General features: G+C 43.2%; 1 protein-coding gene across 2 annotated transcripts in view; it reads right to left on the minus strand.

Annotated features, from left to right (window-relative positions):
• Positions 1–279: 279 nt before the first annotated feature.
• LOC115566356 (leucine-rich repeat and fibronectin type-III domain-containing protein 5) overlaps positions 280–15760 on the minus strand; it is a 118493-nt gene continuing 103012 nt past the window's right edge. For both annotated transcript variants that reach the window (XM_030392198.1, XM_030392199.1), the window contains 2 exons: positions 3888–4161; positions 280–2357 (listed from right to left, as the gene is read on the minus strand). In XM_030392198.1, the coding sequence (XP_030248058.1) occupies positions 1395–2357; positions 3888–4161 (1237 nt within the window). In that variant the 3' untranslated portion in view covers positions 280–1394. The remainder of the gene's footprint in view (positions 2358–3887; positions 4162–15760) is intronic.

A 15760-nucleotide genomic window follows, 5' to 3' on the forward strand; every position in this document is an offset into this window, starting at 1 on the left:
AACCACACTGTCCTGATTTACAGTGGGAAATTGCATTTTGCAAACAAAATGATGCAATCACTGTACGGAGAGAACAATCGATGCCCGATGAGAAGTGATTGTGACCTCCCATAAATAGTGTCTTTCCTGGTGGAAAGCAGCCATCACAGTGGAACAATGGACACTGGAGACATTACTGCCGCAGCTCTAATTAAGTGAGAACCTCATCTTCACTGTTTGTGCAAATATCAGAATTCTACGCATTTACACATGCACAAGAACACACTTTTCCATTTCCAGTTTATCATTTTATCCCTTTTTTATTTTACACAACATAACAACACAGTACATGTTGTCTTTTTCTGTACAGAAGCTTTCCGAGAGCTTGTGACCAACACAGGCTACAGTATACCAATGTCAGTGAAAAGCTCACAGGAGTTTTATGTTCTTTTTTTTTTTTTTTTTTTCTCTCAATTCTTCCCTTTAAAAAATATCAATTTCATAAGAGGTACGTTGAAGTCTTCGTCTGTTGCTTTGTCGTCTCAGTTCGTGTCTGTCTACATGTCAAGAAACATCTGTACTCCTCAGTAGGTAAGAAAGGCTATGTGTGAAATCTCTCTCTTCCTCTGTTTGTCCCCATCCCTCGTTATCGCTGAGCGTGGTGGAGTCCTGGATCCGGGTTCTGTCAGCTGTCAGAGGGTCTGTTAGTGCAAAAGAAGGCACCGACTGCTATTCTCTTGCCACGGTATGGACACACACTTCTTGTGGGCATGTGAGCGTAAGAATGGTGTGCTTTTCAGTTCTTGGATTGTTTTTTGTTTTTTTTGTTTTTTTTTCCCCCTACTTTTTTCCTGTAATAATTCCCTTTTGGTGTTTTACTCAGAGAAGGTGAGTGTGAATCGGGGAATGACGTGGCGAGCCCATTGTCTTGTTTTTGTTTTTGTGCTATAAAGTGGAACCAACGAGACAACTGGAGGACGCTACGAGACAAGGCGAGATAACCGCTCGCTGAATGACCAACTTGCAAAACAGATAGGAAACTGTCAATGTGAAAAAAAAAAAATTATCTGTAAACGGAATACAAAGAGCTGAGAAGACAAATTATAAAAAAAAAAGAAAAACGTCAGGCCGAGAAAAAAAAAAGGATGTTCAACACTTTCACCCAGAAACACACAATCATCAACTCGCGTCTAGAAACAAAGGTTCAAACATGAACACACACATACACACCAAAAACACACAACACACACACACACACCCCATTGTTTCTTAGCCTTCTTCACTCACACACCTCTAAACAAATGTAAACTAACACACACACACACACACACATAACCGCAGGCACACACTCATACAAAAGATGAACAATGATGATTAAACCAAAGTTTGTTTGATGCTTTCTGTCTCGCTTAAGTTCAAACCGTGCTTTCTAAGATCCAGTCCGATTCACACCGCCCTTTGTCCGACTCTCCATCCCCATCTTTTGGGAGAAGCATCCCGCTCATTGATTGGCTCCTTTTGTTCCGCATTATGCGCCCTATTTTTGGCGCTCCTCCTCCTCCTCCTCCTCCCTGATGGGACGAGTAAGTCTTTGAGCTGCCTCCTTCACTGAGCGAGTATCTCCTCCTCGCCCTGCTCCTCCCTCCCTCCTCCACAGGGAGAGTCTGGTACTTGGCGGAGGCAGTGGCGGTGGCGATGGCGGAGGAGGAGGCGCGAGGAGCCCTGCGCAGGATGGGCGTCTCTCTGAACCGGATGGAGGGAACAGGACTTGGCGTGACGAGAGGGCTGGAGAAAGAAGAAGGGGCGAAAGGAGGCGGGGTTTGGTTGAGAGAGGCATAATTGTTGTTGCGGTTGGTGTTGAGGTTCTCCAGAGGGGTGGATGGGAGGAGAGCGGAGGAGGTGACGGAGGAGGAGGAGGAGGAAGGAGGGCGAGGGGAGGAGGTGGGGATGTTGTCGGGAGTAGCCGATGGGTTCGAGCAAGCTGAGCCTGGCTTACTCGGAGCGGGCTTCCGCTTTGGCTTGGTGAGGGAACCGGTGGCGGCGGTGGGCGATGAGACGCCTGCTCTCTCTTCACCCGCTTTTTCCTCGGCTCCAGCCGTGGGGCTTCTAGCTCCCCAAGGCTGGCTGAGAACTGACGTAGCCGTGGAGCAGTCAGGCAGGGAAGAGTCGGACGACTGTGTCATTGTGTCCTTCCCTCCTCCTCCCCCTGCTCCGCTCCTTTTCTTTGAGCCTCCTGAGAGGTCTTCTAATCCGATTGAACCGTGTTTGGAGACGCTGGGAGTCACAGTGCATCCCTGTGACTGCTGCCCATTGGTCTGTGAGTGAACGTTGGTCATCGACATTGAAACGCCTTTACCCCCCTCCCCAGGGTTACACACCTGTGGACAAACAGATGGAAGCAGTGAGCTGTGGGCTGTTTCTTTCTCATCCTGAAATAGGGCAGAAAAAAACTGGCAACACATATGACCCCAATCATTTTTCATAATGCAACATAAATCAAGTCACCATTTCAAATGATTTCAAATAACCAGGAATTATGTCAACTGCAAACAGAGAATTTATAAATCCTGCAGTGAAACATGTTTGCAGCCGTTGGTTCCATTTAGATTTGTTTATTTTTGTATAAATGTTTATGGCATTGACAAGCAATGCCCCTTATTGACAGTTTATTTCCAATTGTCCTATTGAGGTCACATTTAGCTGATGCTATTGTTCTTATCATCACCCAACCCTGCTTTCAAGTATGCTAGTGAAAAAAAAAAAAAATATTACTTTAGTTGCCTTTTATGCATTGAAAGGTACAATATATAATATCTATGGAAGGATTTATGTTTACAAGATCAGAAAAACAAAAATAATTAATGGAGTTTAAAAAACGACAGATGCCGCTGAGCCCACTTTGGATGCCGGGAGAGTAAAACTAAGACCCCCCCGTTGCTCCAAGCTACTGGTCTTTGGAGATTCATGTAAGTGTAGGGCAACTAGCTGCACGGCTAACTGAGCTAACTAGCAAACGGCAGCTCGTAGCTACAGCCATACATATAGCTACGGAAAACAACAATTATTATATCATTTTAGATTAGCAAAAAATAGTGGAACTCAGCCCCAGGATGAAGCTAGACTCAACGTTTTGAGTGAGGGTCAGTGTTAAGCCACAACAAGCAACTTTCATTTGTGTTGATTCTGGATGCAAAAATAAACCAGCAGACCCCAGCAGCTTCTTTCTACAAGCCGTGATACACCTCAAAGTGAAATAAGTATAAATAACCTCATAAGTAGCTAAAATTACTATATGGAAATAACCCATCTTCATGTTGATGGTCTTTGCTGATAGCCGGAGGCACCAGTATTTAAGTGAACACCTTTCATAGGCCTTTAAAAGTTCAGTTTGGTAAGTTTGAGTCAAAATGATGTCAGTGGAGTCAAAAAGTATTAAGTCCAAGTAATTAATCCAAATCACATTCAACTCTAATTTGGCACCTGTGCACGGGCAGCCTTGCTCTATTACTGTTCACTTAAAAAATGGAACAATGACAAAAGACTAAAGCCTCAAAATTGAATTTGAACTGGGCTATATTTATGTCTTATTCTTAAAACATTTAAACCTTTTTCATTGTTTTCTTTCCTTGGCTATAATGACCTTCCATAGAGGTCAATAAGACATGATAATTATGCAGAGATGCGTGGAACCAGAGGGATTGGATTGGAGGTTATATTTATTTCAATTGTTTGATCAGAAGAAAGAAACCGCCACCACGTTCCAACAACTTTCCCCTGGTTTGGATTACCATAGTTGTCTGTATCTGTATGTGAATACAGCCAATCTTCCCTCATAATGAAACGCTCTCTCTTCTTATTGTCCCTCCTTTCTGACCAGAGTGGATTAAGCGAGACAGCCGGGGACCCACCTTGTACCGTATCATCAGGATGATGATGAACACGAGCACAGAGGCCACTATTATCCCTCCGATGATGATGATCATAGTCCCGCCGAGGAACTGCGACTGCATGAAATGACACCTCATGTACTCTGACTCGGTGGTGAACTGCACGCAGCCGACCACGCGTGTTGCTGTCAGAGAGGTGATGACATCATCGTAGATGGCCAGTACGCAGAGGTCGTACGCGGTCCCTGCCGCAAGGTTGTTCACCAAGAAGTTCTTGCTGGATGGGGGGATCATTCTGTGGTAAAAGAGAAGAGGGAGAGGCAGGAAGCACAGCTGTTTAGTCTGTCAGAGCAGCAGCAGGGGAGGCAATGGAATAAAGGCAAATGCACAACACGTAGAGGTGTGCACTGCCAAGGTTCTGGATCCCAAAATAGACCAATGTTAGAGCAGCATTTACACTCACATGTCATGTATATATAATAGCATTTCTGGATTTCCTTCAAACATTTTAATTTACACAGCTTTGCACTTGTCAGACATTTTTTTTTTTTTTTTGGAAACATTTTCATGGCTTGACTTAGGTCCAGAGAATGTTTAATCCCGAGAAAATCCACCATGACGTTGTTCAACAGTAATAGAATAAGAAAACCTTGACACTCCCAACTCCCCATTCACTGTTATTTACACTCTTCCTGTATTAAACCTGCAATACGTAAATTGTTTGGCCACTTTGAAGCAGCGAAGAAAAAAAAAAACCTGACACTGCTTGAGCTTTGTTCGCCAATTGTTCCCTGTTTACACACCCAGCAAGGACACATAGCAACAGTAGCGTCCATTGAAAGACGCAGTTGTGTCCTTGCGATGAATGTGACACAAGTAATAACCGTCCTTTAACCGGCTCCTGAGCTCTTTATCTTTACCCTTTAGCTGCTTAATGTGCCTCTATGTTCAACAGACACATGAACGCCTACATATCCAATTGTTGCCATGAGACAAATCAAGCTTTGGCAAAATGAAAGAACAACCTACATAATGAGTGTGCTGTGTTTTGTTTCTGAAGACCTACAAAAAGAAGACTGAAAGAAGAATAGAGAGTAGTAAAAACCAAACTCAACGGGGAGGGAGGGATGGACATGATTAAGGAGCAGTGCACTCAGCTCCTGTGTGTATAGCTGGGTGCTGAATCCTCAGAAACAAAAAGCTAAAAGTCATCCCCAGGACACGACACCGATTAAATGATTTATTATTGCGCGGGGGTTTCACGGCTGTTTCCCTTCCTCAGGTCGCAAACTGACAACAAAGTTCCATCCAGGCACTTCAACAAAACCTTTAGCATTCAGGTTTAAAACACTCGCGAGGAACAGTGAATCAATCTGGATATTCTTTTCGACAAATCCAAAGGTACTTTGCCGCTTTGAGTTGAAGTTGGTCATTCTTCGCTGGATATTTGTCACATTGACGAGAGGATTTGCACATTTGTCCTTCAGTTTCCCTTAAAGGGCTTGTCAGCTTTCCTGGATTTGCTCATTAAAATGCTAATGAAATTCCTCATTAAAACCAAAGAAGGCGTCCGGTTCACAGCTTGCGGCCTCGTGTGCACTGAGAGCAGCACAGGGCCACTTTGGCCAGGTTAAGCATCTGGTTCAGAGTTTGAGTCAAGCGAACGTTAGGAGACATGTTAAGGTTTAATGGTTAGTATAAAGAGCTGGGGAATGACTGAAGAGATGGGTCATTAGGGCGCCTTCAGTGGAATAACTGCACAAGGCTGTAGGATGTCGTAACAGTGTGTGTGTGTGTGTGTGTGTGGGTGCGTGTGTGTGTGTGAGCATCTATATATGACCCCATGAATACTAATGTGACTGTTTGAACGTTGGCTGGCCATGAGTGTTCTCCCCTTTTGCTGCTCTTGATGTTTTCATCGCTATCGTGGTAAACCTTGATCCTATACTAACACACACACACACACACACACACACACACACACACACACACACACACACACACACACACACACACACACACACACACACACACATTAAAGTGACATTGAAGTGAGCGGGTCGCCCGGTCACGACAAGCTCATATACAAGCAGCTCCATTTGTAACATAGATGAATTCCCCTGTTGCTGCTGTAGCCGTGGGTTTCCACTGTGCTTGCGAATGCGTGAGTTGTTGTGTGTCACGTTAAACAGCGAAGCATTAATATCTTTGTGTAAAATAATGTGTTTGTTTTATAACGCTGCATGGACTGCTAAATCTTTTTTTCTCGCAGGCTTAAACACCGCCACGCTCTCAGGGACACTGGCTCATTAATACTTTATGTTTCTATGATGTGCACTTTTTGTTTCGTTTTATTCTTTTCTTTTGGCTTTTTGTATGGCTTCATTGACAGGACATTATGTGCCTGTGAGTAGCCGCCCCTTCTGATTCCTCAGTGATCTGGACCTTAGATGCTAAACACACACACACACACACACACACACACACAGGCAGATGGTACGTGCACGCAAACACCGTTGTCATACTTAAAAGTGGCAGAGCACAGTCTCACACGCAGGTCAACCTCCTGATGCATGCATAATGTATCTTGGACTTGAATGCCTGTAGTCTAAACATATTTTAATTCCATGACTGCCAGACCGGACACAGCTGCAGTATTGCTAGAACGCATATATATTTTCTTATAACAATGACTACAAAAATGGCAGTAGAGTGCACATCTCTTCCAATGAAAGTAATTGTTTGTACTCAAAGATATTGGCCACCTAACTATGCCTGATCGATATTTTTTTTTTTCTTTTTTATATCAAAATCCATGCATTATTTCATAAAAAAATTGAAGGACCCTCTTCAATTTTGGTAAGGATCTGATTTTGGCAGAAAACTTGTGATAATGCTGGATAATGCATGCACACGTTGGCGTGTGTTCTGAGACTTGTGCACGCGGTCCTGATCTGGGCGTGCTACGACTGGTGCAACACCTCTGATGAACGTCTGGACTGCCTTTGCGGTTACTCAGACTGACCCCAATAATACTGTACTGATATGATGAAATGAAAAAAATACCATACACTCACAACAGAAACTATTGTCCACTGCTACTGAAAACAGACGTGTCATTCAGTCACTGTCCTGAGAAGACCATGGGACCGAAAGCATAATTGAATTTTTTTTTTTTTTTTTTTTAATAATAGTGTAGTTATTTATCTTTGAAGTAAAAAACAAACAAAAATAAAAACAAAAAACACCTGTGTTAAATATAAAATATTGTGTATGAATCATTTTCTAATGACAGTCTGGATAGGTTACTTTAGTGTTATGATATTGTTCAGTTATGTGCATGAATAAATAAATGTTAACATAACAAAAAGCATAAAGTAAATTAGGCTAACTATGAAGTCTTAAGCCCGTCAGACGTGCTCCTTTGTAAATCACCATCTCTCGGTTCTTCTAGTCTCATGCAGCCTCCATGAACAATATAACTCATATACTGTATGCGGCATGATCACCAACAAATGTCATGTTTTGCTTGTATTTTCTATGCAGAGAATGTTGAATTGAAAATACGCAAATATTTAAAAAAGAACGTACACAAATGCATTTCATGTTCGATGATGGAAAGTGCTGTCCAATATGTCAGTCCAAAAGCTCCAGAACACGTAGTTGTCTTTTGTCTCTACATTTGATAACTATGGTTGGAGAAAAAAAAAACATGAAGATCATTCAAATGCAACTCAGCTACATTTATGTACCAGGAGAACTCCTTGATTCTACAGCGGCAAAAGAAAATGTCATCTGTTATCTGTCGTGATCAACATCAATCCAACAAATGTGACGTATAAATTGCTGTCTAGCGACAGATCAGTATGTTTTTTCCTCACAGTGAACGTAGAACATTGTGATTTATAAACCCTAACAAGCAAAGTGAAAAACAAAGTGCGGCAACTTTTCTTCATTTCTAAAACCTCGCATGTGTTTTGGTTAAAAATCCATGAGTGTGCAGTAATTATGCACCTTGCTTGAGGGTTTGTTTTCAGCCTAGCCATGTACCCACATGAATAAACTAAACTTCTTTCCTCCACCTCAGAAACCTCTGCTTCCCAGAAACTGTTGGCTGCAGGTCTCCTGGACGCGGCTCACATTCCAGCGTTTCTGAACAAAACCCATCCAACCGGACGCTCCGACCGACCAATCTCACGCTGCACAGCTAGTTTTCATCGTCGACGTGTAAGCCAAGCTGTCGTCATCTATAATTCATACATGCGAGGAACAATCAAGACATTGATCATGAGTTCGTGTTTGGACCTTGTTCCGCCGCATGCTGAGTTCACAAAATACATTTTCATGCAAATGAGTGGATTTTTTTCGTTTTTTGTTGTCTCGCATGCGATTATTTTTTGACTCCGTGAGCCGTTAGCATTGTGAGCTCATCCAGACTGACTCATTCATTGTGGCTAATTTCTTTGTGTCTGAGCTGGATCTTGCTGCCAGCGTTTGAAGCCCTACAGTGGGCAGATGATTGCCTTGGCCGAGACTATTACACTAATCTATCTACACTGCTCTGCCAAACCCTCAGCCCAGGGCGCCTGACTGTGTGTGTGTGTGTGTGTGTGTGTGTCTGTATGTTTCTAGGTTTCATTACACAGGAGAAAGTGTCTGTGTGCATGCTCCTCTGTCAGTATGCAGTTGTGTTCCTACGTCTGTATGGGTCTGCAGAATATGTGTGTTTACTGTACATGCATGTGTGGGAGCTCCATTACAGTAATCTGCTCCTCCCACAGCAGCCTCCTCTTCCTCGTGGCTGTCGCCATCTCTGGCTTCCTGCCAGCGTGCATCACCGAAGCAGCACTGCATCCTGCTAAACCCTGACTGTGCTTACATGTGCACGGATGTGAGTTCATGTGTTTGCGTGCATGTAATCAACTCTAGCTTTTCCTCACCCAGGCCGGGACAGAGCCAGGAGGACAATGCGATCCCCATTAGTCGCTCTCATGTTTTTGACTCGAGACAAATGATTGCCTCCGTGCACAGAACAGCGAACTATGATACCAGATTATTCTATTTCGGGCCATTTCACTTGATTAAATATTGGACAAAGCCTACAGGCCACAAACATGCATTATTCCAGGAGGGGAAAAAAGGCATTCATGGCAATGATTCAAGACCAGGGCTTCTGGGTCGAGCTGGAGCCGAGCGATAACAGGCTGGGGCTTCTAATAACTCAGCTGTGGTTCCCCCCCCAGCAGCAGAGCCCAGTCAGACGATGTGTGACCACAACTTCCAATGTTTTTTTTTTTAATGATATTCACTGCTCTGGGCGAGCTCATTAGTAGTTTCATGTTGCTGCAGGGGAATATTGTTTTTGAATTTCATATGTAGAGTGGAAGTTGTCCAGTTTTGAAAACAGGATTTGGGGCATTGTGAATTTGAATTGCATGTGTCGTGTGAAAGCTCTCTGGGAGGCTCACACCAGGCAACTGTGCAACTAGTATCACACTTGGTGTCTCCTGTGAACTTCTAAACATCATATGAAAAAAAGAAAAAAAAAAAAATGTGTGTGCATAGATTTAGAAGAGAATATTAATGCCCCTCATGTTTGAATGGTTAATTTGAAGCTACCACCATTAGGCAGCTGGCTTAGCTGAGCAAAATGACTCAAACAGTGGGAAACAGCTAGCCTGGCTCCACTGGAAGGTAACAAAATCCACCAAGCCCCTCTAAAGCTCCATGAATAAACATGTCCCTGGCTATTTCTTGGCTGGGCACAGTCACTTCCTCGAGCGCTAAGGTTAAGCTTAACTAACCAGCTTGTGCAACATTATAATTGGGTCTGTACAATGAAATTACATAACACAATCCCGCTAATGAAGCTGTTTCAGCCGTTAAATCTTCTTGGTAAAAGCAAAACTGCACAAATACCAGTGAGTTCCTGTAGTGTTCTACCGCTACCCACTCACATTACAAGTGTTTGAACAGAAAATAATAGTACAATTACACAGCAATGTTGCCCAAAAAGTCTAAAATGTGGGTCACAGATTTCTAAAAGTAGGTTGTCCAATTATTTCAGAAAATGGTATTCAGTGCTTCTGGCTAAAGCCTCCCATGCTACCAGATTGCAAGCAAGTCTAAATTAAATAGCCTGAAACATGAAAAAACGTTGTCAGATAAGCCAACAAAACAGCATGCAAAAGCAGCTGTGGGTTTTAAAAAACTTTCTTTTACGCTGCACTTCTTAAACATGTGTTATCTTCATATTCTCACATGATTCGTTCTCAAACACTAAGTGGCATCATGACTAATTTCTTTCATATTCCACTTTTTTCACGTGAATCGTCCCTACAATTAAGCAGGAACAGTATCACGTGACAGCACACCACACTTTAAGGCACACGAGTACAATCAAACCAGTTAAGAATAACTGGTTTCTGGGCACAAAGAGAAAGGGATTAATGGTAGTTCAACTTCTGCCCCATTACTGTTGACCTCAAAGCTAATGTGGCTTACACAGCAGATGGCACAACGCCATGCTAATAGGTCTGAGTCTCTCAGGCAGACAGCAAACATTGCAGAAGCTAGCTTCTTATCTCTGTTTTACCATGCATAATGCCCCTGATGCCAGAGCTAATGGTTAACAAGCACCCACACAGCTTGTAGTCAGAGGTGGAACAGGGATTTTGAGCCCAGGCCAGGTGGGCTTTGCTAACACCTCCCCATCCATTTTTATTAATTAGAGCCAAATTAATTTCAGGGGGAATAGAAATAGTAAACATTAGCCACCTAGCTGGTCTAACAATGATTTCACAGTTTTATTATAGTTGTGAAACGCTTCACAGTGGTGGTAACAACTCATGAAATAGTTAGGAAATAAGAAAATATGTTGCCCACCACTCAACACGCTGAAGAAATTACAATTTTTATCATATTACAGCTCCCAATAAAACACACTGCCACCTCATTTAGATGCCAGATTGTTCAAGCATTATCTAAAAACTATAATTATCTCTACCCTTTGATTTGCTTTCCCCAGAATCCCCAGTACCTGCTCAAATAGCTGAGGAGTAAAATAACTTGAACGTTTAGCTTCTTTATGTGGAACTATTGCCTGCAAGAAATCCTCTCTAATCAGGGAACATCAAACATCAGCTCTATTTGTTTTCCTCGGCCGTTATTAGAATCGTCCGAGATTCCAAAAGAGGTAATGAAACAAATTATAACTTTGAAATGAGTTTAATGGATATCCAACTCCTCCGAGGGGTCACACGCCCAGCACTGCAGAAAAAAAAAAACTCAGCTTTATTAACTGAAATCTGCAGTAAAAGACATTTAGTTACACAGAAAAGTTAAGCGTTTAGAGCTTGAGGGCAAGTTGTCTAATGGGATGAGGCCTAAAGAAACATTGATGTTATTATTTTTCGGGCCAGATCGGCCATCCCTACTTTAATGACCAGGTAAAGCAGTGGGGAACCATGGGCCTACATGCAGTTAATGCCTGAAATCAGTCATGACAAGTCAGTAAACAGTCAGTCTGTCATCTCTTGAATAAACACATGCAGGCTCAAGTTGGCACGTTCTCAGTTCTACATTCCAGAACAAAAGCAAGACGCTCCACACGTAGCAAGATCTCATGACTGCTGAGCTCAGCGCTAGCACATGTAGCGGAGTACATGTCCAAGTGCCACGCCACTAAAGCTGTCCCAGATGTGGGGAAGATGTTTCAGCACTATCTGTGGCTGGGTATAGTCCTCCATCTGCCCAGCTCAGCTCCATTCCCCCCACTTCAGCTGAGTCATCTACATTTCTCTTTAGTGCTGTGGCTGGCTCTTTCCTTCCTTTCTCCCTCCACACTATCCTTTTTTCTTCCCTTAACCATTCTTTCCTTTTCTCACGTAGGTACTTTTTTTTCTTCTTTTCTATTTCTTCCTTCCTCTTAGTCATTTATATTCTTTCTCTTGTCGTGCTGTCCTCTTCTCCTGTCATTCCTTCCTAAAGCCGTTCCTAACTTAGTCCTTACCACCTTATGATCCTTCACTACTTGCTCTTTCCCCTTTCCTTCAGACGTCTACACAAGTCTTCTGTTCTCCTCCTCTCCTTCCTCGTCTCCTCTGCCGTTCACCCCCCCCTCCTTCCCTTCAGAATCATCCCCGCTGCTGTGGCACTCCCCTCTTTACTACATGTCTGCGTTTAAAACCCCATAGACTACTTACAACAATAACACTGTTACGTTGGGCTCACGATATGTTTATGGTGCCATAAAATCAGAATTGGAACATTACAACGGGATAAAGGCGGATGTTTTTTTCACGCCTTAAGCACAGCTGAGCAAGGTGCTATACCTGAGCCGCAGGGACCATCGTCAGGGATAAACTCCTTCCTGCTGGTGAGAGACAGAGTGGCAGAGAGAGAGAGAGAGAGAGAGAGAGAGAGAGAGAGAGAGAGGCCAGTATGCCTTTTAAAAAGCCCAGACTCATCCCCCCCCCCCCCCCCCCACCCCCTGTTGAGTAGCCTCATAAAAAAAGCTTGCCACACAATTTGCTTGATGTGTAGTTTTTCTGGCAAATGGCGACCAGCCCCTGTAGCTCGATGGATCTGCTGGAGTGGAAAACAACGGCTGAGAGAACATAGAGCGAGGGAAAAAACAAAACAACAGGCAGAGCAGAGGAGGAGAGAGGGAGAGCGGGTTTTGTGTGTTTTTTCTTTGGTAACTTGTGAATGTCAAAGTAGAGTAACGTGTCCCATAAAAGCGAAACAACCTCAGATTTGGCAGATACTCTGGAGCCTTCGTATCTGCGGGCTTCTAGCAGATGAGCTATATTCCATCCAAGCCTTAAATGAACCAGCTCTCTTGGGCTTGTGCTCATTGATACAAGTATGGCAAACAGAATCTCAGTTGTTTATGCATGTTTGGTTTAGCTCCTTGGTTTGCTGCTCTTCTAATTCCTCATGGAGCAGCCTGCGCCGTCTGATCCCCTCCTCTACAGGTTTGGTTCATCAGAGGTGTAAGATGGACTGATGAACATGATTTTCATTGTCAACATGGTCTGTGGAAAAGGGACAATATACAGTATCTTGGAGCCCTAGCTATCAAGGATGTGTTCATTGTTTTCATTTTTTTAATACGATTTTTTATTCAGATTGTATTGTTGTTGTATTATCATGATTGAAGAGCATGCCGCATTCAGCTCACTGCACGTACTGAATAAGCACGTAACAAATGAAACCTCCAATCATGCTGTACCACTATATGCCACGTCTTTTTTATGAACATGTTTGTGTTTTACCTTGGTAGACCTGAAACATTTTAATTACATTTTTACAAAGGTTGGGAATTTTATAAGCTGCTTCTAACATTTTGGTGGCAATATATTTAAATGGAACTACCTTAAATATATTAAAAATTATAATTTTTTTTAACTTTCGGCATCTGGCTAGGACTCTGAAATACCCTTCAGACCAGAGATTCCCAACCCGTGGTTTAGGACACTCACAATAATGAATCAAAGGTGCAGGCGTAGGATAAAATAACCAAGTTCTACCAAATGAATTCCTTTCTCCGTTCAGGGCGCACATATCTTTATCAGCCTTTAAACCATCATCATTATTTAATCTATTCATCGACTAAACTACACACCTATAAAAGCCTGTAATTTGTGCCGTCATTCTCTCTTTAATCCAACAATGGCCTGTATCCATCCAGACCTTAATTAAAAGCGATGATTGTCTCTACATCTGAAAAAAAGGGCACATTCTACTCTGTGGCCGTTTAATGGTCCCCGTCGTCGATGCTGTCAGTGAGTTTTACTATCATCATCGACGCGGCTGGGAATTGTTCAATAAAACCAGCGAGGTGTAAAGGCCAAACACTGGATCCGACTCCTCATCCGTGATAGGTCGTGTGTAAAAGGTCAGCACATTATTTCATCGACATCAGCCTTCCCTTGACCGGACTCTGATATGAGGGGTTAACAGCTGAGGCTGAGATAAGGGCTGTGTGGATGACTCAATTTAGTTCCTAACAGATTGCATTGGAGAAGGGAGGGAAAGGAGAAAAACAGAGATTCCATTTGACAAATACTCAGCAGTGTTAGCGAAAGAAGACTTTCTGTAGACTTATAATAAATCTGCATATGTGCAGCTTTTGCCAAAGACTACAGTTGGGTACCACAAGGTACAATGAATTACAAAACCGTAGTGCTCTGGTTGAGTGCCTTGAAGATGCAATAAAAAACCCTGCAATCTCAATTTGTCTTCGTGACAGAGAAAGGGTGAGCAGTGAGTTTTGTGCAGAAAAATTTACTTAGAGGAAACCAATTTCCAGTGTCCCTTAAGAAGATTTTGCCACAATCGTGTCAAAAAACTAAATCTTTAACTTAGTCCAAGGCGGTGTTTGCTCCCCTGCCCTGCACGTTTTAGATGCTCCAACACACCCGAATGGCTCATCATCCTACGATCCTACAGAGCTTGACGACGAGCTGATCATCTGAATCAGGTGCGTTGGGTCAGGGAAACATCCAATCGGTTTCCCCTCAGGCATGTAGTCGTCCCCTCCACAGTTGATGTTTGCCGTCTTCCCCTTATAGTGTAGATGTAGATAACAGCTCCATAGTTAGTTAGGATATGACAGACTCCAGGAAAGTGGTTTGATATCTGACTCACGAGCGCTGATTAGGATGGCAATGAGTTAACACCTCAGACTCACAGAACTGGATAAAGTCCATAACAATAAAGGTCCACTCATCTTCAAAAAGATGTGCTGAAAAGAAGCGTGGCAGGGATTCTCTGACACCTCTGTTCAGCAGCTGTCTGTCAGACGGTCGACTCCCGTCAAGCCGATACAATCACCAGACTGTTTGTGTGGAAAATGACTTGTCGCTCTGTTTTTTTATAAGAAATCATTCGAATAAAAGCTGATGTGAAAACAAACAGCCCTCTCCTTTCTTTTCTTTCCAGAACGCCGCGCAAACGGGAGGCATGTTAACCAGACAAAAGCCAAGGTTTCATATTGTTGCACACAATCAATATTAAATTAAACCTGCCTCTGCCTGCTGCAGCTTGTTAAGACACTGTACATCTGTGCCTGTAAATTAAAAATAGTTGCTGTCGTGATCAGAAAATTGCCCCTCTTCAAATTGCTGTTACATCAGAAAAAATATTTATTTTCAGCTATGCTTCACTCTCCTTACCAACGGTCAAAATGAGAACACTCAAATAAAGAAAATCAAGACTTTACTTTATTTGCTGTTGTGATGGGCTTCACTACTGTGACCGACTAGGCAGTCGGCCCGCCGCTGGAATAGAGACACAATACTTAAGCAGGAGGACTTGGCGTTAAAACACCAGTACTGTATCAGTAAACATCTGCCTGTCTCAAGTGTCAGTGAGCGAGAAACTGAATCCCTGTCAGCTCCGGGAGAGCTGTTCTGCAGCTGACCCTGACCTCCCTGTGGAGGGGCTGCAGGGTGGGGTTTCCCTGCAGAGATCGATACAGAATCCTGTATGACAACTATTACGTTTCAGATGTGCAGCGTATTGCATGTCCAGGAGATTAACCGAATAACTGAGAGGAAATGCCTGTAAAAGCGTGAAAGTATTAGTCAGTTGTTTGTGCAGTGAATTCACAGTGTGGAGGAAGTATAAACCCACAAGCTTTACGGGGAGCAGGTGGGGAGCGAGGCGAACAAATGTCAATGTGCTGCAAATCGATAGGCTCTGATGAGCCCTGAAAAGAAAAAGTGGCCTGTCTGTGACAATAAGACCAGTCTCCCCTTGTCCGTCATTCTCTCTCCCTCCGACTCATCGTTCCCCCTATGCCCTCCACTCATCTTTTCCTTTTCTCCCTCTTTTGTTTTCTCTCTCCCACTCCTTCCCTCCTCTGTTTCTCCTCTGTGTTTGGATAA

Source organism: Sparus aurata, chromosome 16, assembly GCF_900880675.1.
Source record: "Sparus aurata chromosome 16, fSpaAur1.1, whole genome shotgun sequence".
Lineage (NCBI taxonomy): Eukaryota > Metazoa > Chordata > Actinopteri > Spariformes > Sparidae > Sparus > Sparus aurata.